This window comes from Kogia breviceps, chromosome 5, assembly GCF_026419965.1.
Source record: "Kogia breviceps isolate mKogBre1 chromosome 5, mKogBre1 haplotype 1, whole genome shotgun sequence".
NCBI lineage: Eukaryota > Metazoa > Chordata > Mammalia > Artiodactyla > Physeteridae > Kogia > Kogia breviceps.
This window is the reverse complement of record NC_081314.1, coordinates 111,569,397-111,593,622: the sequence shown is the minus strand read 5'-3', so window position 1 is coordinate 111,593,622 and position 24,226 is coordinate 111,569,397. Positions and strand designations below refer to the sequence as shown.

The 24,226-nt window shown below is 33.4% G+C and overlaps 1 protein-coding gene across 2 annotated transcripts in view; it reads left to right on the top strand.

Moving 5' to 3' along the window:
• The window catches only part of CADM2 (cell adhesion molecule 2), a 1,088,281-nt gene that overhangs the window by 964,530 nt on the left and 99,525 nt on the right, over positions 1–24,226 (top strand). For both annotated transcript variants that reach the window (XM_067034883.1, XM_059063961.2), the window contains exon 7: positions 11,879–11,969. In XM_067034883.1, the coding sequence (XP_066890984.1) occupies positions 11,879–11,969 (91 nt within the window). The remainder of the gene's footprint in view (positions 1–11,878; positions 11,970–24,226) is intronic.

Here is a 24,226-nt window from a genome sequence, read left to right as displayed (position 1 = left end):
TGAAATAAGTAGAAAAATATTAAGGAGATTTTTTTTTCTTTGTAGTTTTTGCCTAGGACATATAACACTAAAAAAAATCAAACAAAATTGGTGATATCAGGAATATTAAGACATTTTTAAAAATATTTTTTTTCCTTTTCATTAACAAAAGCTACAAAAAAAATATCCTCATCCTAAAGGAGAAATTTCACGGAGAACTTTTATTTTTTTCATTCGAGTTTTCTCAATTTAAATATATTTCAAAATATACCAATAACTTAAGGATTATTACATTTTTTATTGTTGATGATGATGGTGATTGAATGATGATGATGATTTTGACCTTTCTCATATTTACCAAAATTATATGTGAAGGGACATTTTAAAGATTAGATAATGTATGAAATAAAAATGAACCTGGTAGTTGACTAAATGACTAACAAACAGGAAAAATGATGTCAACTTCCGCATTGTCTTATAGTTTTATGATAAATTATTATATTTGAACTAACCTATATATCATGTATTAATGTTGTATGTTTGTTAAATAAACATTAAATGCTTAAGGCATCCTATGGCAGATTTATAAAACCTAAAACAACTTTAAATGTGTTCATTTCTTTGTTTATTATTTCATTTTGTGTCCCCATGATGAATCCATTTCATGGTGCTTTCGATAAATGTTCTTTAAAAAAGCATCAAAAACATAAATAGCTTGAAAATGTTTAGAAACATGAGTTTAGTTTTTTTAATTTTTTCTTTTAAATGTTGATATGAAGGCTTTTTTCCAAAAATGAGCTTTCAGAGTGTTAAAATGTCCTATCTAATGATGAAATTTGACAAGCAGCCTTCCTGATGCCTTTTCCTAAGTAATCCATCTCCAGTGTTGAAGCCATCAACTAGTTGAATTTGTTTCTGCCCTCCCAAGCACAATTAACTCTATCAACAATATCGAATCAAAACTATGCATTTTACATCATCACTTCAGACTATTAATATAGGAGAGTTTCATTTGATAAATTCCTAAATTCTATTTACTTTATTATTTAATTATTATAAATACCTAAATTATAAATTTCTTTATTTCATAAATATTTTAGTTATTCTAATAACTGGAATAAAATATTGGAAAAACAATTATTTTAAGCTAAAAATGTAAGTAAAGATAATAAATGAGATACAGACAAAATACACTTAAAGCAATACACTCTAGAGCCCACAATTGTAGAAATTTATGAATTAGAATATAGACAAAATGTTGATGCATTTATTATCTATATTTTTACTGCTATGTTTTCTTCTTAAGATCTTCCTAGTGGCTCCACTTTATCATAGAGACATAATTTGCTTTAAATTGCTCACTGTACACACTGCCAAATATCTCCTAAAACCTGGCTTGGAGCCTGACACTCACTTGATCACAAACTTAAGATGATTTCTTATTGCCTCTAACATAATATCTGAATTCTTAAGCCTGAAATTCAAGGCTTTGAAAATACAATCCCTTATAATGTCACTCTTAGCACCCCTTTTCAGATAACGCACACTATACTTTACAGTACTTCTAGATGCCTCATATACAGCCCACACTTGTCTCTTCTACGCCAACCCTTGTCCAACTCTTTGCCTTGGGTTCCCTTCTTTTCTTTCCCTCTAGACAAATTCTGCCAGCTCAAATACTATGTGTTGTTTGAACTTTTTAAAGTACCACTTCTCTAGGTAACTTTCTTGGTTTCTGACAAATATCTATAATCTCTTCTTCCATAACTCCCATAATATTTCATCAGAGTTCTATGTTCCTTTCAGTTTTGAATTTTGCATTATTTTTAACCATACATGATTTATTTTTCTTACTGGGAGAAAATTACTGTGGAGATATAGCACTTGAATAGTAGTAGTAAAGTATCTTGTACATATTATACATACATATAATTTATACATATTTGTTAAATAAATAAATGATGGCCACAAGAATAAATTTTTACTAGAATTATAGGAATTTAACAGACTGTTGAAGGAAAAGTACTTGACAGTTTTGAGCATTATGAAAGATTATTGTGAGCACTAAAAGTAAAGTGAAATTTTCAGTTTTACTGCAGAATTACAAACAGGAAAAATAAATTGGACATCTTAGAAAAAGTCAGTCTTACGCAGAGGGAATGAATAGCAGATAGTGCTGTAGCTGAAATGGTTCTGGTTAACTCTGGGTATATCAACCCACTGCTCCTAATAAAAAGTGGTAGGCCTTGAGGTATTGATTGAGCTTGATTTGTAGCTTTTTATTTCAGGAAAGTATCATGATGGTCTTAGAGTATTCAGCATTTCCTTCATTCTAGAAGTCCAAGCATCCCATATAGATACACACAGTTTCACAGTTCTCTAGTATTTCCCAATCTGTTGTAACAGGGAAGAGATATAGATAATGAAGTGAGTAAATGTCAATATTTTAGAGGAGGACACTAGTGACATTTTGCCTCAGGTAGTTCTTTGTTGTGGAGGGTCTGTCTGGTACATGGTACGATGTTCATCTGTATTCCTGGCTTCTACTTGTAAGATGCCAGAGGTACCACCTCTACCTCTCCCTTATACTGTAACAACCAAAAGTGTCTCCAGACATTGTCAAATGTCCTTGGGGGGCAAAATCGTCCCTAACTGAGAGCTACTATCTCAGAGTAAACTCTAAAGTGGTTTCACAAAGGTGAACTGGTGCATAATTTTCTTTAGTATTAATGTAATTAGCAAGAGATCTTTACGAGGGTGCTAAACAAATTGTTCGGAAAACTTTATGTAATACAATTGCTATAAAGAACCACAACTCTTTCATCTGTAAAATATTTAAAAGTTTCTAAATTTCCCTTGACAAAAATTTTCTGTGAGGATATTTCTTTGTTGTTCGTGGAGGAGAGAAATATGGATGAAAAAGATATATTGTAATGAATAAGATAAGAGAATATACATATACGTACATATATATTTCTTCTCCAGTTTTATTGATGTATAATTGAAATATAGCATTGAAGTAGCTTAAGGTGCACAACATAATTATTCAGTATATGTATCTACTGCAAAATGATTACCATAATGGTTAGTTAATATCCATCACCTCACATAATTACAATTTGTTTCTTGTGATAAGAACTTTTAAGATCTACTCTCTCAGCAACTTTTAAATATACACTACAGTATTGTTAATTGTAGTCACCATGCTGTACATTACGTCCCAGAACTTATTAATCTTATTATTGTAAGCTTGTACATTTAACCACCTTCACCCAAAGAATATTTTCATCTGTTAGAGAGGAAAAGGATGTGAGAGGCAGATGTGAGAGAGTTAAAAAAGAAAGAAAGGGAGGGTGGGAGGTAGGAAGGAAGGCAGGGAAGGAGAAAGAAGGAAGGAAGGGAGGAAGGAAGGAAGGGAAAAAGAAACAGGTAGGCTGCCAGGTTATGCATAGAACTCAGAAACACTGTCGGATATGTTTTACAACGTGCAGATCATATAAAGCAAAAGCAACTCTTGGGCCAGGTTCCAATTCAACCAGCTGGAGAAAGAGTTGGTTTTGAAGATGAATAGAGGACACAGAGCTTATTACCAAAAGCATCAATCTCTCTTGTAGTCTAAGAGAGAATAGGAAACAAAGTTACTGAGGTGTGATTAAGGTCAGGAAAAAGAGATTCAAACTGCCTGAGGTGATTTATGATTGTGTAACTAGAGTGAGTTACTTCTCTGAGCCTTAGTTTCATATTCCGTACAATAGGTCAACAAGAGAACCTACCTTATATGCTGTACGAAAGAATTCAATGAGCCAATGCATACAGAGCATTTACAATAATGACTTACTTGCTAAGTATTTTATCAGTGTTTATAATTATTAGAAGATAGCTGTGACAAATAAATTTGATTTTATAACACACTCGTGGTCCTAACCAGTAGTTGGGAAAAATTACAAAATCATTCTTCATTCATTTATCCAACAAATATTTCACTGAAGTCTAGGAGTTATTCTAGGACTGAGGATAAACCAGTGAACAAAATAGAAATAATCACTGCTCTGAAGAGCTTACTTTTCTAAGAATATGCTAAGCACTTAGTAGCATTGTTTATGAAAACTAACACCTGAGTTTTAGGTGTTACAGTGTGAAAAAGTATACTATGTTATAGTGTTTTAATGTTGTAATTCTAGTGAGACAAGGGATAGAAAAGGGTAACAGTACTGTGCCTTGCATGTTTTAAGACCTATAAAACTGTTTGTTAAGTGAATCATTTGGGAGTGTTCATAGGAAATGATTTTTGTGGACAAATAAAATTGTCAAGATAACACTTTCCACCCAAAGATCCAAATGCCATGAGCAATGCAAATCACTACTGCTTTAAGTTATAAACCATCTCTGTTCCCTCAATATATTATACACTATGGAATGATACAGTAAACTAATATTAGATGTTCATTTATAGTTGCTTCTCCTATTTTAGCAATTTGGCCATCACCATCATAACAGGCTAGATGTTACTTTTATATAATTTTAAATTTCTGTTGTATTTCTTTGATTACAGAATAAGTTGGGGTTTTTTGGGTAAGATATTGACTTAAAGCTTATTTTTATTTACCTACCTACAAAACCCTTAGAGATGAATAAATATTGTTGAACCACTGACACTAAATACTTTCATAGCTGTGCTTGCTGATTGTCCATTGGGTGATTTAATAGTAGTTTCATCACAGATCTTTTCAGTTTTCTAAAATCTTTGTTAAAAACATGGAAAATCTATTCCCTTGTATCAATATCTTTACTTTGATTCAAATACTGAATCATTCAAATAAGATAGGAGGTGTCTTTACTTCCCAAGTTGATAAAGCTTTTAAAATTTTGAATAATAATTTTAAAAACCATTTTTTTTGTCCATTAATCTATCTCTTGAAAGTACTTGTGCTTCTTTATAAATTAGCCCCAGAATTTGTCAGATAAGTAAAATAAATAATACTTTTTAAAAGTATGGGTTTTTTCCACATCTTATTAATTTTAAAGATGGACTCTAAAGAATAATATTTTTCCTACAAAAAGAAACATTGGAGAGGAAACATGATGTTTAAAGAATCTGCATATTTTGCCTGTAAGTAGTGAAAAATTGTTTGTAGATGAATGACCATATCCCTATTTTTATATGCTTGTGCAAAACTTCCTCATTTGCTTGCATTTTGAGAGAAATAGGAAATATTCATATAGTCATCTAATCTTTAAAGAACTCTTACAACATATCAAGCATTTTGTTAGGATCTGACAACACACAATTGAATAGGTTAAGGTCTGGGATTTTGAATGCTCAAAATGTGGTGAATGAAGGAGACATGTAAAAAAAAATACATATTTTACTAAGTGCAGTGCTTTATAATAACAGTATATATCCTGAAATAATTTAAATCTAATTATTTACTGTTCCCTTTCATTCATATGTATGTATATATAGTAACATTATAAACATTACATATTATATGTAATAAATATTATACTACTATGCACATAAATTTATATTCAATAAATATGGTGTTGTTAGAGTTGACTTATTTGAAGACATTTTAAAACAAACATGGAAATTATTAGTTTGTAAAAATAAAAATCTGAGTTTAAATATAGGATAAAGCAAGTGAGAATTAACAGTGGTAATGATAATGCATTTTTACTAATCCCCCTTTTCTTTTCTGTTTAATTGGTACAATACAATACATTCTACTAGTAATTTAAAAACAGAATATCATCCACATCCACAAAGTACTGAAGAAAAAGAGAAAAAGTTTCATTCTGTTTTGTGAAGAAGTGGAGCAGGATGAAATGCAACTCACATTGCACCTAGACTGGAAAATAGAGAGATTATTTCCAAAGCAAGTGTGGGATTACTATATAAGTAAACTTTGGTTAAAATATATTCCCCATCCTTTTGAAATGAAAAACTACAGCCAAGAAGAAAATCTACATATAACTTATATATGGACAGGGGCAAAAAAAATGTAATTATTAATAGTAACTTGGCAAAGACATGCATTGAAAGGTTTGGATATGTGGTATTTACTTTCTGACTCCTATTCACATCTGGATTAGTAAAAATATTAATAGCATAATATATGCATAAATTTGAAGATTTTAGAAAATTATTATCTATTGTGCATTGTACTGCTCCTGAAAAATTCCCCATTCGTTTTGATATATAAATAATACAGAAAAATATGTTTACCTTGGGGGTTGCAGTTATTAAAATAAATATTTTGAAGAAATCCTGGAAATTTAAGATTCTTAAAATTAACTCAGTTTTTGATATGAGTACAGTTTTTTTTTTTTTTTTTTTGGTTTTGTCTTTTTGTTGGCTAACTGAGATATCTCAGTAAGAATAGGAGTTCTACACTAATTTAATGGTATTTCTAGAATGTTATTGATAATTTGCTAACAGTGCTTGATCAGCTCCCTTATGGATACAATAAAGTGATTAATGAAAATATAATAGGAATAGTAATGATAGAGATTTTTATTATTAAGTAAAAATCTATTAAAGCCCAAATTATTTCCTGTTATTAAAAAAAATTGATACATATATTCACTCTTTTTTAGATTTTCTTCCTATATTAACACAACATTGTAAAGCAACTATACTCCAATAAAAATTAATTTAAAAAATAAAATAAAACATTTTAACTTTTAGGCCATGTAAAATGTTACATATGCAAAATGTTATTTTAAAGTAAACACTGTGGCAGGGAGAGATAAATCAGAAGCTTGGGATGAACATACCGATACTACTATATATGAGATAGATAACCAACAAGGATCTACTTACTGTATAGCACAGGGAACTCTACTTAATATTCTGTGATAACCTATATGAGAAAAGAATCTTGAAAAGAATGAATATATGTATATGTATAACTGAATCACTTTGCTGTACACCTGAAACTAACACAACATTGTAAATCAACTATACTCCAATAAAATAAAAAATTTTTTAAAAAGTATTTTAGAAAGAGTCAAGTTTGGGATAATATCACAGTACTGTAGTTTTGATGTGGTAAAAATGTAATTTTGTGTACATTGCTAACGTGGTATGTTTAAAGACGAATGCTGACACTTCATGGAACTGTAAACTAGAATTTTGACTGAGTATATAAATAAATCTCTTCACAATTGAGTGCTTCCCCTGTCAAAATCAGATGAGGAGAAAAAAGTTATTTATGCAGTATATGCATTAAAAAACAAATTGCCATTTGTCGGGGCTTCCCTGGTGGCGCAGTGGTTGAGAGTTCGCCTACTGATGCAGGGCACACGGGTTCATGCCCCGGTCCGGGAAGATCCCACATGCCACGGAGCGGCTGGGCCCGTGAGCCATGGCCACTGAGCCTGCGCGTCCAGAGCCTGCGCTCCACAACGCGAGAGGCCACAACAGTGAGAGGCCCGCGTCCTGCAAAAACAAAACAAAAACATTGCCATTTGTATAATCATGGAAAGTTGTTATCTAATATTATCTAATGCACAAAATTTATACCAGGAAGAGAATCAGCAGTAGACATTTAATTAAATTAAATATGTGTAAGAATAAAACTCAATGTAAGGTTTGTGACATGAGCATTTAATATTAATTAATGCAGGCCCCAACAAAATTTCAATTAAGCAGTTTTTAATATTTTAAAATTAATGTATTAAAATGATAATAAGAAAATAAAAAATTTAGAGTGTTCCCCCATTTAATAATTTATTTATTAAGTACAGATTTTGTATAAAGCACTATGCTAGACACTGAGGATACAGAAATGCCTTTTAAAAATTATACAGAGATGAAAAAGAGAACATGCAGCAGAGATATATGACCAAATGTGAGGGTAATGAATGATTGCCCTCAGCAAATTACACTTGAGTTAAGATTTAAAGGAGTTAAAAAGGCAAAGGATCCCCCCAAAATGGAGCATTTCAGACAGTTTGTATAAAGTTAAGAAACATATTCATTAAAGTACCCGAAAGAAAGTATAATTACCTGGAATTCAAAGAATGAATTGAGTGTTACAAGGCATGAGAGTAAAGACCTGTGTAGATGATATAGGACTTAAAGACTATGCTGATTATTTTTCTTTTAATCCTAAGAGAAAAGATTTACCATGCAAGGTTTTAACCAGAAAATTGATGTCATCAGATTTAGAGGTGTAAAAAGCTGACGTGCTGGAGGCCATTCACTTTTGCCGTAGACTAAATGAAAGAAAGGTTGTGGAGATATAAAAAAGGAATGAGTAAATTTCAAAATTATTTAGGAAATAAGTCAACCAAACTTAATGATTAATTGATTGATTATAGAAAAGATAAGGGAATAGGAGGTGTCTGGTGTATGTAGCTGGATGGAGGCTGGTGGTATTTCTAGAACTAGAAATTGCTGGAAGAAGAACGTGTCAGGGGAGAATGTGGCGTTGCATATACATGAGTGTAGCTTGTGGTACAGAACTGCTCTAGGATATTAACCTGGGAGTGATTAATGAGTAGATAGAAACTGCAGAGATGGGTGTGGATAAAAGGACCTAGAGAATTATGTGAGAACAGATTGTGAACCCCATTCTTGGTGATCTCAATATTTAACGGTTAAATACAAGAAGTCAACCCAACAGAATATGAGAAAGAGTAGCCAGAGATATATGTCGAATCAGATATATGTGTATCTATCAGTGTGTGTGTCTTTGTGTGTTTGTGAGGGGTGGGAGGGTTGACTGTTAAAAAAAAAAAAAAAAAAACCTAGGGAAGATAATTACTCATATTGAGTAATTCAGAAATAAACAGTATTGTATTATATGACTTGATTTTGGTAACTTAGAGGTCTTCCTAAAAGTTTCACAGAAATACATGCTAAGCATATTATCTGCTTTTGCACTTGCTTATAATTTAAATACTGTGTTCTGGATCTAAAGGGAATGCTGAACCATGCTTCAGGGGACCATATGTTATATAAATTCTCACCTCTAATAAATTACTTGAACAGGCAGAACTGTGTATTTTACTTCACTGAGGCAGATACTGGGGGTGACTTGCCCATATCCCTTTGACACACACCATTCCTGTGCACCGAGTAGACCAGGGGTGCCAGGGAAATAACACCTGCAACCCCACCCCAGCAATCCTCAACCGAACACTAATAAGTATTGGTCAATATTCCCTAAATACTCCTCTCCCTTGCCCGTCAAGTGAGGTGACTCGGAGGCAAGCCCTACATTGTCTCTCTGAGTTCCACAGCAGGATTGAATCCAGCTGCCCACAGGGTAATCTGCTCAATAACACACTCTTTTTTTTTTTTTTTTTTTTTTTTTTTGTGGTACGCGGGCCTCTCACTGCTGTGGCCTCTCCCGTTGCGGAGCACAGGCTCCGGACACGCAGGCCCAGCGGCCATAGCTCACGGGCCCAGCCGCTCCGCGGCATGTGGGATCTTCCCGGACCGGGACACGAACCCGTGTGCCTTGCATCGGCAGGTGGACTCTCAACCACTGCGCCACCAGGGAAGCCCAATAACACACTCTTGATTTACTTCCTTCCCTTCCTATCTCGCTTCCCAGTGCTCCCTGTGGTCACTCCCCATAAAAGAAATATCCCAGGGTCTGTTTGTAAGGATTCTATATTTGTCAGGGTTCTATAGAAAAAAAAAAAACTAACGGTATTTGTTACAAAGGTGCAAATTCCAAGATCTGCAGGCTGAGTCTGCAAGCTAGAGACCCAGAAGAGCTGATGACTTAGTTCCAGTCTGAGTCCAAAGGCCTGAGAAACCAGAAGAGATGATGTTATAGTTCCAGTCTGAAAGTCAGCAGACTCAAGACCCAGATGTTTCAGTTTGATCTGAAGACAGACAGGAAAAAGGCTGATGTGCCAGCTCAGTTGCCATCAGACACGAATACTCTTCTCCTATCTGTGGGAGGGTCAGCCTTTTTGTTCTATTCAGGCCTTCAATTTATCAGATAAGCCTCACCCATATTAGGGAGAAGAATCTGCTTTACTCAGTCCACTGATTTAAATGTTAGTCGTTTCCCAAAACACTCTTACTAGAATTCCCAAAATAATGAATTGTTGGCCAAATATCTGGGTACTGCATAGTGTAGTCAAGTTGACACGTAAAATTCATCATCACAGATACACAATACAACTCTCTTCCCCAACAACACACTTTTCTGATCTTTCTTCTGCCACCTTTTTCTCTAGAATTGAAGCTTTATTTCCTATGTCAGGATGAAAATAAATTTTGCTACATGTATATATGGTCAAAATTTAAAAGATGATAGCCCTCATTTTCCCAGAATCATTCTGGTTCACACTTGTTATTCTATATAATTAAATTAATATTTTCTCTTCACTTTTAAAAGTGTTCTACTTGGAAGACCAAATTATATGATCATGTTAACTGATTCCATAAATGTGATGATGGTAATGAAATTAGTGAAGTATATTTCAATCCTTTGTTAAATTATTGTTTTCTGCTGGTTAAAAATATGACAATATATGTGATATTTCTTCAAATTAATTTTTCTTCCTGGGTTATTTTATACTACAATTTTTTACCATGATGTACATGGAATGCCTATTTGTAAATGGGATATTATTGTTGATTATCTTGAATGTATTTTTTTCTTTAAAGGATTGAGAAAGAATGCATTTGAAAATAAATATATAAATATATATATATTGTTTATATATATAATATATATATAATATATTATATATATATTGTTTATGTATATAAATATATTTATATAAATATAAATAATTTATAAGTGGGATACAAGGCCTTCCACAGGATCTTGTTTATTGTTCTATATATGACAAATCTGCATAATATTTTCCTGAAATAAGATAACTAAACTAAAAATTACACAATTGATTGATACTTATTTAATTGGCTTCAAAGTCAGAGAATGAGTATAACCTCAGGGTAGTTCAGTTCTTCTGTCACAACTAAGGGAAGGGTGAGAATAATTGTGAGCCCCGGAGCATTCAGAGCCTATTGTGTTTATTGTTGAGGATATGGAGACAAGAGGAGGAGACAGTTCCATGTTGACTGCGAGCCACACAAAACCAGGACTAGCAAGGTGTCATAAAGGAATGAGCCTATTTACACTGTCTCTGTTTTTAGTTTATTTTCCATTTTTTCTATGTAATATATATCTCTGTGTTGATTAAACAATATTACATGGCATAAAAGTTATAAATATAAATGTCTCAAAGTATTTTTGCATCTTCTTCCACAAAGGATGATTTTATTGTTAAATGGAAATAAGTTTATAACAATTATGTTGTAGCATTTATAACAAAATGTTAACTTTTAGTAACATTCTAAATAACTATTTCAGATGATTTGCTAACTGTGCTTTAAAGCAAACAGCATGTGCTAAGTGCTGCATTACTGCATTTTCAAAAAGATTCTGCATAATGCTTGTGAGACAGTAGTTGATCTCAAGTTCTTTGTGAGTTCCTTATTGTGAGTCCCTGGTATTCCTGCAACAATGAAAGTGTTGTTATTCAAACGCACATAAATGCATTCAGTCCATAATAATAGTATGCATAGCCATCTATAAATAGTTGAAAAAACAATTGTATGAAATGCTTGATATTCATCTGAACCACTTTTTGCAATTTCACTTTTAAATTCAGATTTCAGAAATAATACAACAGTGGTGCTCATAAAATATTCAGATATTTTTGTAAGCTTTTCCTGGACAGGATGGTAGCTTCTTAAAATTGCAGACCCAGTTTCACTAAATCTATATAAATATACACAATTGTATAAATATATACAATTACAAGAAATGACCTGAGCATATCCATAATGTACAATTATTAAATATATAGTATTATATGTATGTAATGACCTTTCTTAATATTACTTTTTCTTTTCTCCTAGATACACCATCAGTTAAGATTATACCATCCACTCCTTTTCCACAAGAAGGACAGCCTTTAATTTTGACTTGTGAATCCAAAGGAAAACCACTGTAAGTGATTTAATGAGCAATAAAATTTTTTACTTTTCTTGTATCCTGCTTTGATTGCAGTCTTTAACTGCAGAAATCCACTATTTTTGTCTTTTCTTGGTGGGCAAAGTGATCTCAGAACAGAAAACCCCCTGAACCATGTCTTCATTAAGTGTCTGTGGAAGATTGGTCTTGTATTTTGTCATCTAGTGAAGTTTCTGGGGAAGTTTCCAACTGCGGATTTTTCTTTTTTCTTTTTCTTTCTTTCTTTTTTTTTTTTTTTTCCCCACTAAGTTATTTCAACCTGAAAGGAGTATAGGCTTAATCAGTCACTGTTTTTTCATCATCAGATTGTAGAAGTTACACATGCTGAACTTACTTCTCTCATGAAAATCTTTGAAAATATTGAATCCTCAAAATAAGCCCAAGTTTTAAAGTTACATGCAAAATCATTTTCCTAAGGGGGGTCAAATCTACACTTCTAGTGTAGCCCCTGAGACATAATTTGTGAATGTGATATGTTTGGAGGTAGTGTGAATGAAAAGGGTCACAGACTCCACATTTTCTATTATAAAGCGATTTCATTGTTAGAATAATGAGTTCTAACAACACTTCAACCCTAAAGTTTTACTTTTTGACATTCATGTTTATAAACAGCTAACTCATAGAAAATCTATATTTAATAGAAAATTCAAGTATGGAGTATCCAAATAAGTATTATTTCATTGGAAGTGATTTGATCTTTCTATAGTAACATTCTACATGGAGCTGAAAGTCACTTATTTGATCTTTTTAGAAGCTTCCAATTGATTTGCATTTCTGTTTAAATTTTAAAGGGAGACATTTAATTGTTCTCTATACATAACCATATGGGATAGCTTTTGAGCAAATCAAATTTAATTACTAAAACTTTGTTTCTAATAACATTTGTTGTTTAAGTGTAGATTTCATATTATCACATGAGGAATTTTTCTGTAGTAATTTTAATACAGAAGCCTGAAATTTCAACTTCCTCAATTGTATTGTCTTATACTTTTTAACACACTAAGTGAATTCACACTTTCTTTATCACCGTATTGTTATTTTACAACTGTTCTCTCTTCCAGTAATTATTTTCTAGGGATTTAAAATATACTGACTTAAAAAGCATTTTGTAAATTAATCTTTTTGTCTATCTTTTAAGAAACATTTAAGGCATTTTAGACCTTGAAAGGAGTAAATTTTTTCAAAGTAGCTTTACTACATATATCCTGCACAATTCACTTTCATAGCTCTTACCCTCTGATAAGTTTAAGTTGCTTATAGAAAATATTTTTCAACTGCAGTGCGCTATCTAAATATGACAGTGCATTTCAGTACTACAGTTTCAACAGAGCTTTTGGCTGTAAGATCAGTACTTTAACTAAGAAAGAAGTGTAATAGACTCTAGTCAGCTTTAGACATACTTAAATCCAGTTTCTTTACTCCCAATGTTGTATATCTAATACCAGCACTTCTTTCCAAACGTTCCCTTCCATTTCCACTCCTGTTCCCTTTGCTTATTATTTTCCAACTCTGTCTGTTCCTCTTTCCCCACACCCCACACCCTTTGCTTCCATTTCTCCTTATAACCTCAGAGGTCAGTGTTTGGAGATATGATAAAGTATCAGGGAATAGCAAAGGATTTTTGCTTTTACCTTCTCTCCATAGTTCTGCCCCAAAGTACATATGTGTACATTTAGAATATGTGTACAATGTATACAATTAAATGAGGTGAAAATGGGAAATATGTAGAATGCTTGGGAATAAATACATTTCAGCTCAAATAGCATCCAATTACCTATCAAAGATCTTCTCTTTGATTCCATATCCACTCTCACTAACCACATTTTTTTTTTTTTTGGTGAATACTTAGATTGTGATCTATGTAATTAGCTATTTAAGTAGTCCATTTCCCACAGCTCAGATATGGTTGAATAGATGTGCCTTATTGTGGTCTCTGTTTCAGTTACCTAGAAATAAGCTTGGATATGCAATAATCCTCTGCACTGCCGATGAATGAAAAACAGTCTCTTATTTATTTATGTTATTTAAGAATACAAAGGTTCCAGAAGTTTAAGAAATAGAAAACGTCACCTTTCTCAGAAGGATCCTGATTAGTATCACTTTGCTATAGGTAATGGAAATTAAAAAGGCTCCTTATTTTACAGAAAGGAAAACTAAAGCTCGGTATTAACCGATTTTCCTTATGCATCCAGATTTAAAATGGATGAGTCAGGATTTCAACTTAGTTCAATCATTGCCCAAAGATTACATTCCTTCAGCTATTTTCTGCTACTTCAATTGCTGAGTCTAAATTGTCACCTATGTTGGCCAAAGTCACTTTTGAAAAATTAGGATGGGCCCTACGATAACGTGCAGCACTGAAATCGAAGCTCTGGATGCTTGAAGGTGAAGAACTGGCTAGTCTCAAGACACATTTTACTGCTGCTGTTCTCTTCTATCAGGCTTTCTGCTGTATTTGTGCCCTTTCTAGCAACTTGCCAAATTCCTACCAAGCTGACCATTTTTAGCATGAATTTACAGTCATATAGAATATCCTTTAATTAGCATAGTATCTTCTGGCAATTCACTCATAAGCTCCAGAAGGGTTAAAATGATTATTATTTTCTGTCTTTATCATTATAGATCATAATGCTATATTCCATGTGCTATGGTCCACAAGTAAGTGTACATTAACTTATTCTCTTGTATTGTATTCTCATTCCCAACTCTCTTTTTTACCATTTTCTTTCCTTTTAGACCTCCAGGTCATTGACATTAAAGGTATAGCCAACTTCTTTGACTCCTTTTTGCCTTTAGACCACTGCTTCTCTTATGCCCTTCCTAATTATCTTAAAATCCACTCTTCTGCATTTTCAAACTAACTATCATTTCCAATAAATGAAGACATTAACCTCTTTAAAGACAGTCTCAGTTCTAGCCTCTCTAGTTTATATTCGATATCCAACAGTGCCAGTTGAGGCAGATAGGACAAAAAAAATAAGGGAAGACTGAAAAGAAATCATTGGATTTTTCCAGAAGGAAATGTTACTGATCATAAAGAAAACAAGTCTCACTAGAGCAAAGAGAACAGAACGCGAATTGAAATGGATTAATCAGGGAGTTAGTAAGTGGTGGGGAAGCAAAGAAAACAGGAAGCACACCCATTTCAGAAAATGAACCATGAAAAGTGGAAAAGGGATGAGAAAAGAAAGTTATGTCAAATAGAAGTTTTAAAATAAAAAATAGTAGAGAGGCTGTCCATATTTTAAGATAGGATCAAAAGGGCCTGTAAAAAAAAAAAAAAAAAAAAAAAAAAGGCCTCTAAAGAGTGGGGGTAAAAATGAAGTATGTGATATCATATTTACCCAACAGGGAGGTTCGAATTTCCTATTTTACTCTGGTAGTCACCATGAAAGTTCTCCATTATTTTGCTGCTGTTACACCTGATTCCCCATTTTGTTATTTTGGAATCACGGAGAAGCAACACTATGTCTTAGCTTCTAATTGACTCCTGAAACACCCGATTTCTATTATCCTTACCAATTACCCGAGCCCCCTTTGATGAGCCAGGTGAGAATCAGAAGTGGATAACAGGTATATGATTTCTTTACATTTTGTAGCTGACATATCATTTCCTTAATCCGTGATCAAATATTGTTTCTTTAAAAATGTTTGACCGGGCTTCCCTGGTGGCGCAGTGGTTGGGAATCCGCCTGCCGATGCAGGGGATACGGGTTCGTGCCCTGGTCCGGGAAGATCCCACATGCCGCGGAGCGGCTGGGCCCGTGAGCCATGGCCGCTGAGCCTGCGCGTCCGGGGCCTGTGCCCCGCAATGGGAGAGGCCACAGCAGTGAGAGGCCCGCGTACCGCAGAAAGGAAAAAAAAAAAAAAAAAAAAAAAAAAAAAAAAAAAAAAAAAAATGTTTGACCAATATATGGTTTCCTAAAGTATGAGTTATCCATAGTTATTAGGCAAGTTAATAGTAGAAAAAAATAGCACCACTATCTTTTGTATAAATCACAAAATGATGGTGTGACTCAACTCATACTGAGACTCATGATCTTAACCTGGCCTCCTGTATGCTAATATTGTTTTCCTTGTTCTAAATGTGAGGGCCACAGTGACTGTTTATAAACAATCATGCCTTATTTGCCTGCTTTGGATTGAAGCCTTTTGCTGTTTTCCTGTGGAACAGCTGCATAGCTTGGGCCAGGACCAAATTGTTCCACTTGACATTACTATAGAGGCATTCTATTCTTTCCTTAAAAGAGAGATTACTGTACATGTCTGTCTATTGTTTTAATTTTAGTTTAAAGTGAGGACCAAGCTAATGCCAGCCACTTTTCTTTAAAGTCCCCAGAATTTTTGCAACCTTCTTCTTTCTTTGGCTGAATTCCCAGACAGCTTTCAGGCAGCAGCATTCTCCGCTTAAAGAAGTAGAGGGGGGAAAAAGCTGTTATATTACATTAAATTTATGACCTTAAAAGGTGTGGGATTGCCCCCCACACACTATAGCTAAAGAATCATCATTCATTTAAATCAAATGTTTAACACTTTGTAAATTTACTTCACAAAAGCAATGTGACATTTTCAGTCAAATGTATATTTGGTATTTATTCTATAAAAGAAAATAATTATAGTCATTGATAAATTTTTCTGTATATCCGGCATTATGTTTATGTTGTAGTTACTATTTTACCTCTGGTAACCACACTTTTTCTTATGATTTTGGTATGAATCTAGTATACATCATTACATTGCACATAACATCGCTATTCTGAATTAGAAGAAAGATTTTAATCTTTAGGAAGACAGATCACATATCATGTAATAACTAGTGAGGTGTTTTAGAGGAACACTTACACATCCATTTTCAAAATGATCTAGAATTTAAGAAGAAATCTGATAAAAACACACTGATGCATTTTCCTATTAGCATAATAGAGATTAAAAAATGAGATGCAAATTAAGGCAAAACAGTTTTATATAAAATCTGTTTTCTCAGCCTAATATGTACCTTTTTACAAATCACAGGTTATTTACTAATTATCATATAATCCAATCACAACCAGAAGAAATGACAAAACAAACCAGGAGTTAAAGAAGGCAAGTTATCCAGAGTGAAATGTCTTAGCCCAAAACAGAGGAAAATATGAATTTGTCAACAGAAAAACAGTGCAGAAGCCTGCAAATTATAAAATAGTTTATTTGGGGTCTTAAGAATTGCAATTCAGGAGACAGATGCTGGTTAAACCAAAAGAGTGTTCAAGGGAAGAGAAAGAGTCAGGGGCTTATAAAGACAAAAAGCCACAAGGCTGTTAAAAGTTGCCTAGTGAGAATTGTGATTGACGTGAATCAGGAAATATTTGTCCTTGAGGAATCATGTGTTATTTTAGGGTAGTCCAATAAGTAGAGAGGCTGCCACAAGTTATTTTAGGGTATGGGACCAATAATTATCTTGAGTTTCTGGCAGATGATCTAGATGTCTTAAGTAGGACAATAAGAGATCAAAAGGTTAAATTCTATTCAGGCTGAGATGTGCATAAGTCATACTTTGTAATAGCCTCCTGGCTCCATTTTAGGGAACTCTCTTAGCAATATAGACTCCATTTTGATTTTCCTTTCACAAATTTTGGGAATAAGAATATGATCTACAATGATGGCAATTTTATATGATTTGACTTAATGCCTAGTAGACGTTAATTACACAGTATTTGTCTCTCTCCTGCCATCTGCTCTATAGAAAGCCATCTAATTAATCATTAAGGTCTGTGTTTATGTTCAGATATACTGTCTAAGCTGTCATGCTCTAGGGCAGAAAAAGCTGTGTGGTGCAGTAGAAAGAGAAATAGAAGTAGCTTTGAATTATAAATCCGTAGATACCTGTGGCCTGAGTGATCTTGAGTAAGTCACATAACCACACCAAAATGTTTTTTTTAATTAATAAACCTTATTTTTTAGAGAGTTTTAGGTTCATAGTGAAATTGAGTGGAAAGTACAGGGTTCCCATATACCCTTCGTTCCTACTCATGTCCAACCTCCCCCACTATTGACGTCCCTCACAGCAGTGGTATATTTATTACAATGAACCTATATGGACCTGTCATTTTCACCCCAAAGTCCACAGTTTACCAGTGTAAGTATACCAAGTATTTTTTATTCTCTAAAATCAGAAAATAAAACCTAGTAAACGAATTGTTTTAAATATTAGTGAAAAATATATATGCAATTTCTGCCTCCAAGTAATTTCATAATAAATAATAGCCATGAGGATAAGTTATTATTTTGTCAAAAAATCACATACAGTGTATCTCACCAAGTTTTAAACTCAGAAGTCTTAATTACATATTTAATACACATACTGATACTGGGCTACTATGGCAATGCTGGGAACTGAGTTACTATCTCAGATTTCTTCCATGGCTCTGAAATTCAAGGTTCTAAGCAGAATAAACACATTCTAGGACAACGGTCTGTGACTTTCCAAAGCATGTTTGAACAGCAAAGGAATCCAAACTAAAGTCATGGCAAAACTGGCAGGGCAACATGGCTATTTTTGTTGAGGTTAAATAGTAATAATGAGCTGTAGAGAAGAGGGACAGAGGCATGAACCCTTGTCAGGGGATAAAATGTAATATAGCCAAAAGTAGAAAAGTCCTGAGACATAGGAATAGCCCCTCCATGCTGTTAAGGTAGAAAAAAGTTTACAACAATTGGAAGGACTGGAAGGGGTAGAGAATGAGTTCTGGTTCCACAAATCTGGAAAAGGCAACATTGTAAAGGAGTTCAGCTGGGATGAAATAGAGATTAACCAAGTAGCTAGTTTTGACAGAAAGCCAAAGCAGGAGATCTGGAAGGTTTTAAGAAACCAGAACTAAGTGAATAGCATGGTTCATGAGTGGTTGAGAATCCAGAGTCTGTGATGTATAAGGCCTCGTTTTGGCATAGGTTTCAAGTTCACTCATGCTAGTCTTATTTTAACCACACAACTATCCTGCTGTAAAAGGTTTACAAAGACTCTTACAATTGTTTTCATTTTGTAGATAAGGACAGTAAGTCTTGTGGAGTTCATATGACCTTTTCTAGTCACTCAATTCATAAATGGTAGATTACAAAGACACTTTTAAAAAACTTTAACAACTCTGATGATTATGTTTTCTTATTTACATAGTGTTTTTAGTTCTCCTATCATATTGACTTTTCACAGTAACCCAGAGAAGTTGGCAAGAATGAGAAAATACTTACAAACATTTAGGAATGCCCATATTTTAACTAAATAATTATAAAAGATTATCAGTTATGAATCAAACCTGTATTAGAATATCTAAATAGTATCTAAAGAATTTCTAAATATATCTAAATAGTTCTGATTATTAAATATATTTGTTTTTAAAAAGCTAATTATATTATATTCTTAATTTGATATGTTTGAGAAGATTAAGACTGCAGGTTATAACTACAAAGCAATACCTGCAAATGTAATACCAATGTAACGAAATACAATGCACAGCGTTAGAGGGTAAATAGAATAAGCAGGAAGTTCAAAGTGAATACTCCCCCAAAGTATGTCTTTCTTGCTAAATACTATGCTTAATATGTCACCAAAACAATTGGTAGGATAAACATAATGAGGGAACGGACCTACTATATACATACTCTCACAAAGTCAGTCCTTGGATGATAAAAGTTACAGAGCATTTAGATTTTTTCCCCCTTGTGTTCTGATCTCTAGAGAGATATAAAGTTGTCTCAATTAATTAATTAAAGGCATTGTAGTCAGTTTTTTCTAAAGTGTTTTCAATGGAATAATATTGGGCAATTCGCTCTAAGTTTTCATAATTTAAAAAAATATATCCATGTGCTGTCCTTTTCATACAAGTTTCTCTTCTGAGGCCCATATGGTCTTTTGCTTCCATCTCATGGCTTCAAAATTTAATCCCTTGTTGACTTTCTGGAAACACACAAGTGGTTATCTTGGAAATGAGACCGAATATATTTGGTTTTGTTTTTGAAACAAGAAGCTGACTCTTGGTAATCTCCACTGCTGTTATTTAGGCTGGGCATCTGTGGTATGTTGGGCACTCAATCATTTTCAGTTAAATGTGCCTATGTCTTGTGAAAGTCCCATAAGAGCTTGCAGAATCATGATTATAGATCCAAAGAGGAAATGTACTTCTTGAACATTTCCAGGTAAGCAATTTTCTTGCAACAAAAACCCAATTATTTTGTAAGTGTTCAGTGGGAAACTCTAACACTAAAATGTCTCAATATGTTTAAGACATTGTGGAGTGATAATGTCATATCCTTGATTAGATTTTAAGATGTGTACTTTTGGGCCCATGGATTTTAAAATCTCTGTTTCTTTTTAATATATTAATTATGAGATTACATCTCAGCATTTTACTCTTTGTTTAAAAATGTGTAAACATTCATTTGTGTTTATATAAAAACAGTCATCAAAATGGTAATTGTAGGAAAGTTCAGAAAGGAAAATCACTCTTAACATGTAAAAGAGCTGAAATATCATACTTCATCCTTGATTAAAGAACATGTTAACCTATTGCTCAACAAGTGCCATTCAGTAAGATTTGTTTTTTCTCTTTGCAATTTTTTTCCGTAATACATGTCCTAATGTTAGAGCTAGTATCCTTCTGGTGATCACCATTCAACTTACTGAGAAGTGTGTTATTTTGTGCTTGTGGTAAATAATTTGATTATCATTTTTGCAAATATATGGAGAGAACAAACTGTGAAAAACTAAAATTAATTCAGAATCACTGGAGATATTTAGTATTATTTCAATTAATGGTGAAACTGAGAAAATTTTTATACCTTGGAAAGCCATTTATTCAAACAATCTAAAGAAATTTTCTTGCATTATATGTGTTTTTACAAAGTGTGATATATATTGATTCACTTTTCTAGATATAACCTCAATCATACAGGAACCCCTAAACTTCAAAGTTTGAAAAAAATTTAAACAGCAATGTCCCAAGTTGTAGAAAATATGAACATTTACAAATGTTTCCAGTTAGAATGAGTAGAATATGTCAGTGATTGTTGATGGCCTTAAAGCCTAACTCTTTCAAATTCAAAGTACTGAAAATATCTGGGATGCTTCAAGGAAAAGAGAAAGAAGAGAGAGACAGAGAAAATAAAAAAGACAGAAGAAAAGAACAGCAACTCTTGTGACCAGCAGATTTCTCTAGAATGGTGAGCTGTGATGGACGTCAGCGCCACCACTCAAAATTACAAGTACAGAGATGAATATAGTGAGATGACCATCAAGAAGCAATATTAATAGTATAATAGCTTTCCAGTATAGGGACAAAAAGACCTAGAGGCCACAGGAGCTCTCATTGTGGGTCACAAATGCAGTGTTTTTCAAATAGCTGGTTGTGGCTTTTAATGAGTCAGCAGGTTAATTTAAAAAAACATTTTTTAAAACCAAAAATAAAATGGAAAAATAATAAAATAAGAAAGGAAAGAAGAAAAAGAAAAGAAAATGTTACAGTACATTAGAAAGAGCAAGCTTTTATTTCCTATGTGTATATGTTTGTGCACTGTGTAAAGCTGTAAAATATATCTTTTCCTGTAGGTCTCATTTCAAAAGATTTGAAAATTGTTACATTAACACCAACTGTGGTGAAGCTGGATCTTGGGGACATTCAGGAAAAGAACATGCTAAATCTTAATCACTTCAGTTTCTCTAAAACTGTCACTACACAAAAATGTATGTTCAAACTGAGGAGATCTTAGCTCCCAAAAAAATAGTTGAATGGCACTAAGTATGTTCTGTTTAATAATGCAGAAATGTTTGATCTTTTGAGAAGGATTTCATCCAAATGATTAAAATATACTTGCAAATGTTTTAATCTTAAACTTCAATTATCTTCAGCATTTACTTACATGAAGCATTTAATTCTCCAGCTACCAGAAAAATGATGTGCACTTTACTTTTACTTTTCCAAGACCATTGGTTTAATATTAGAAAAGAAATAAGTCGTGGAACAGAAACAATTCTATAATAGTGACACAGTGTTTAGCATAAGTATTAGATCTTACAAGGTTAATTAGCACAATTTTATAGTAGTGAAAGTAATGGATTGTAAAGTAACTCTTATATGGAGAATAGGACCCTGTCATTGCAACGTGCCCTTGAACTGAATGGTTTTAAGGCATCTGACTGATTAGGATGCTTGTAGAGACATTTTATATGGTATCAAATTGTCCTTATAATGTACACAGGTTGATAAGGTGGGAAATTCTGAGAAACTCAGACTCATAAGTTATTGATTTGAAAAACATGAAAATGTTCCAAAGTCTATCTTAGTCAAAGGAGGTTTCAAGGAGTTCCTAAGTTTCAAAGAAATTTAAAATAATATTTTCTTAAGAAATTATTTTTTAAAATATCATAGAGATTTTGAGCTTAATGTACATACACAGAGGGACTTATTATTGCTTGGATGAGGGAATGAATGTTTACTCAAGATTTCTTGATGTTTTAACCAGGAATTAATATTCTGTGTTTACCAAAGGGAAAAAAAATGTTAAGTGTAGATAAGGCATGGGTAATTGTTTTGCTTTAGCACAAAGTCCTTGAGAGATTAGCTTAAGCATTTGTCACAATCTTAAATATTTTTTCTTCAGTGCTAAAATCTGTCACTTCTTCAGGATCATAGCAATCTTATCTTTTCCGGGGATAATCTTTTATTTCTTGTGCCACAAAGAGTCTGGAATTATACAGTTTGTAGTATGAACGCTTTGTTTTTCAAAAATGTTAAAACAATTATCAATGAACACTACCTTATCAGTAAAAAGTAATCCAGGATTTCACAGGCACTCTAAAAGGTGCCATTATTTTCAAGTCTCTAAAGGCACTTACCTCTTGCATATAGTTTATTTTCTATTTCTTTTCTTTGTTTTTTTTTTTTTTTTTTTTTTTTTTTTTTTTTGTGTGTGTGTGTGTGTGTGTGGTAAAGGAAAGTATAGCATTTATTTGAAGGCACCAAGCAAGGACAATGGGCAGCTTGTGCTCAAAAGACCCAAACTCCCTGATGGTTTTCAGGAAGACTGTTTTTGGTTTTGTTTTTTGGCCATGCTGCATGGCTTGTGGGATCTTTTTTTTTTTTTTTTTTTAACATCTTTATTGGAGTATAACTGTTTTACAATAGTGTGTTAGTTTCTCCTTTACAACAAAGTGAATCAGTTATACATATACATATGTTCCCATATCTCTTCCCTCTTGCGTCACCCTCCCTCCCACCCTTCCTATCCCACCCCTCTAGGTGGTCACAAAGCACAGAGGTGAACTCCCTGTGCTATGCGGCAGCTTCCCACTAGCTATCTAATTTACATTGGGTAGTGTGTATATGTCCCTGCCACTCTCTCACATTGTCACCACTTACCCTTCCCCCTCCCCATATCCTCAAGTCCATGCTCTAGTAGGTCTGGGTTTTATTCCCATCCTACCACTAATCTCTTCATGACATTTTTTTTTCTTAGATTCCATAAATATGTGTTAGCATACGGTATTTGTTTTTCTCCTTCAGACTTACTTCACTCTGTATGACAGACTCCAGGTCCATCCACTTCACTACAAATAACTCAGTTTCGTTTCATTTTATGGCTGAATAATATTCCATTGTATATATGTGCCACATCTTCTTTAACCATTCATCTGTTGATGGACACTTAGGTTGCTTCCATGTCCTGGCTATCGTAAATAGAGCTGCAATAAAAATTTTGGTACATGACTCTTTTTGAATTATGGTTTTCTCAGGGTATATGCCTAGTAGTGGGATTGTGGGGTCATATGGTAGTTCTATTTGTAGTTTTTTAAGGAACCTCCATACTGTTCTCCATAGTGGCTGTATCAATTTACATTCCCACCAGCAGTGCAAGAGGGTTCCCTTTTTTCCACACCCTCTCAAGCATTTATTGTTTTTAGAGTTTTTGATGATGGCCAATCTGACCGGTGTGAGGTGATATCTCATTGTAGTTTTGATTTGCATTTCTCTAATGATTAATGATGTTGAGCATTCTTTCATGTGTTTGTTGGCAATTTGTATATCTTCTTTGGAGAAATGTCTATTTAGTTCTTCTGCCCATTTTTGGATTGGGTTGTTTGTTTTTTTGTTATTGAGCTGCCTGAGTTGCTTATAAATTTGGGGTATTAATATTTTGTCAGTTGCTTCATTTGCAAATATTTTCTCCCATTCTGAGGGTTGTCCTTTGGTCTTATTTATGGTATC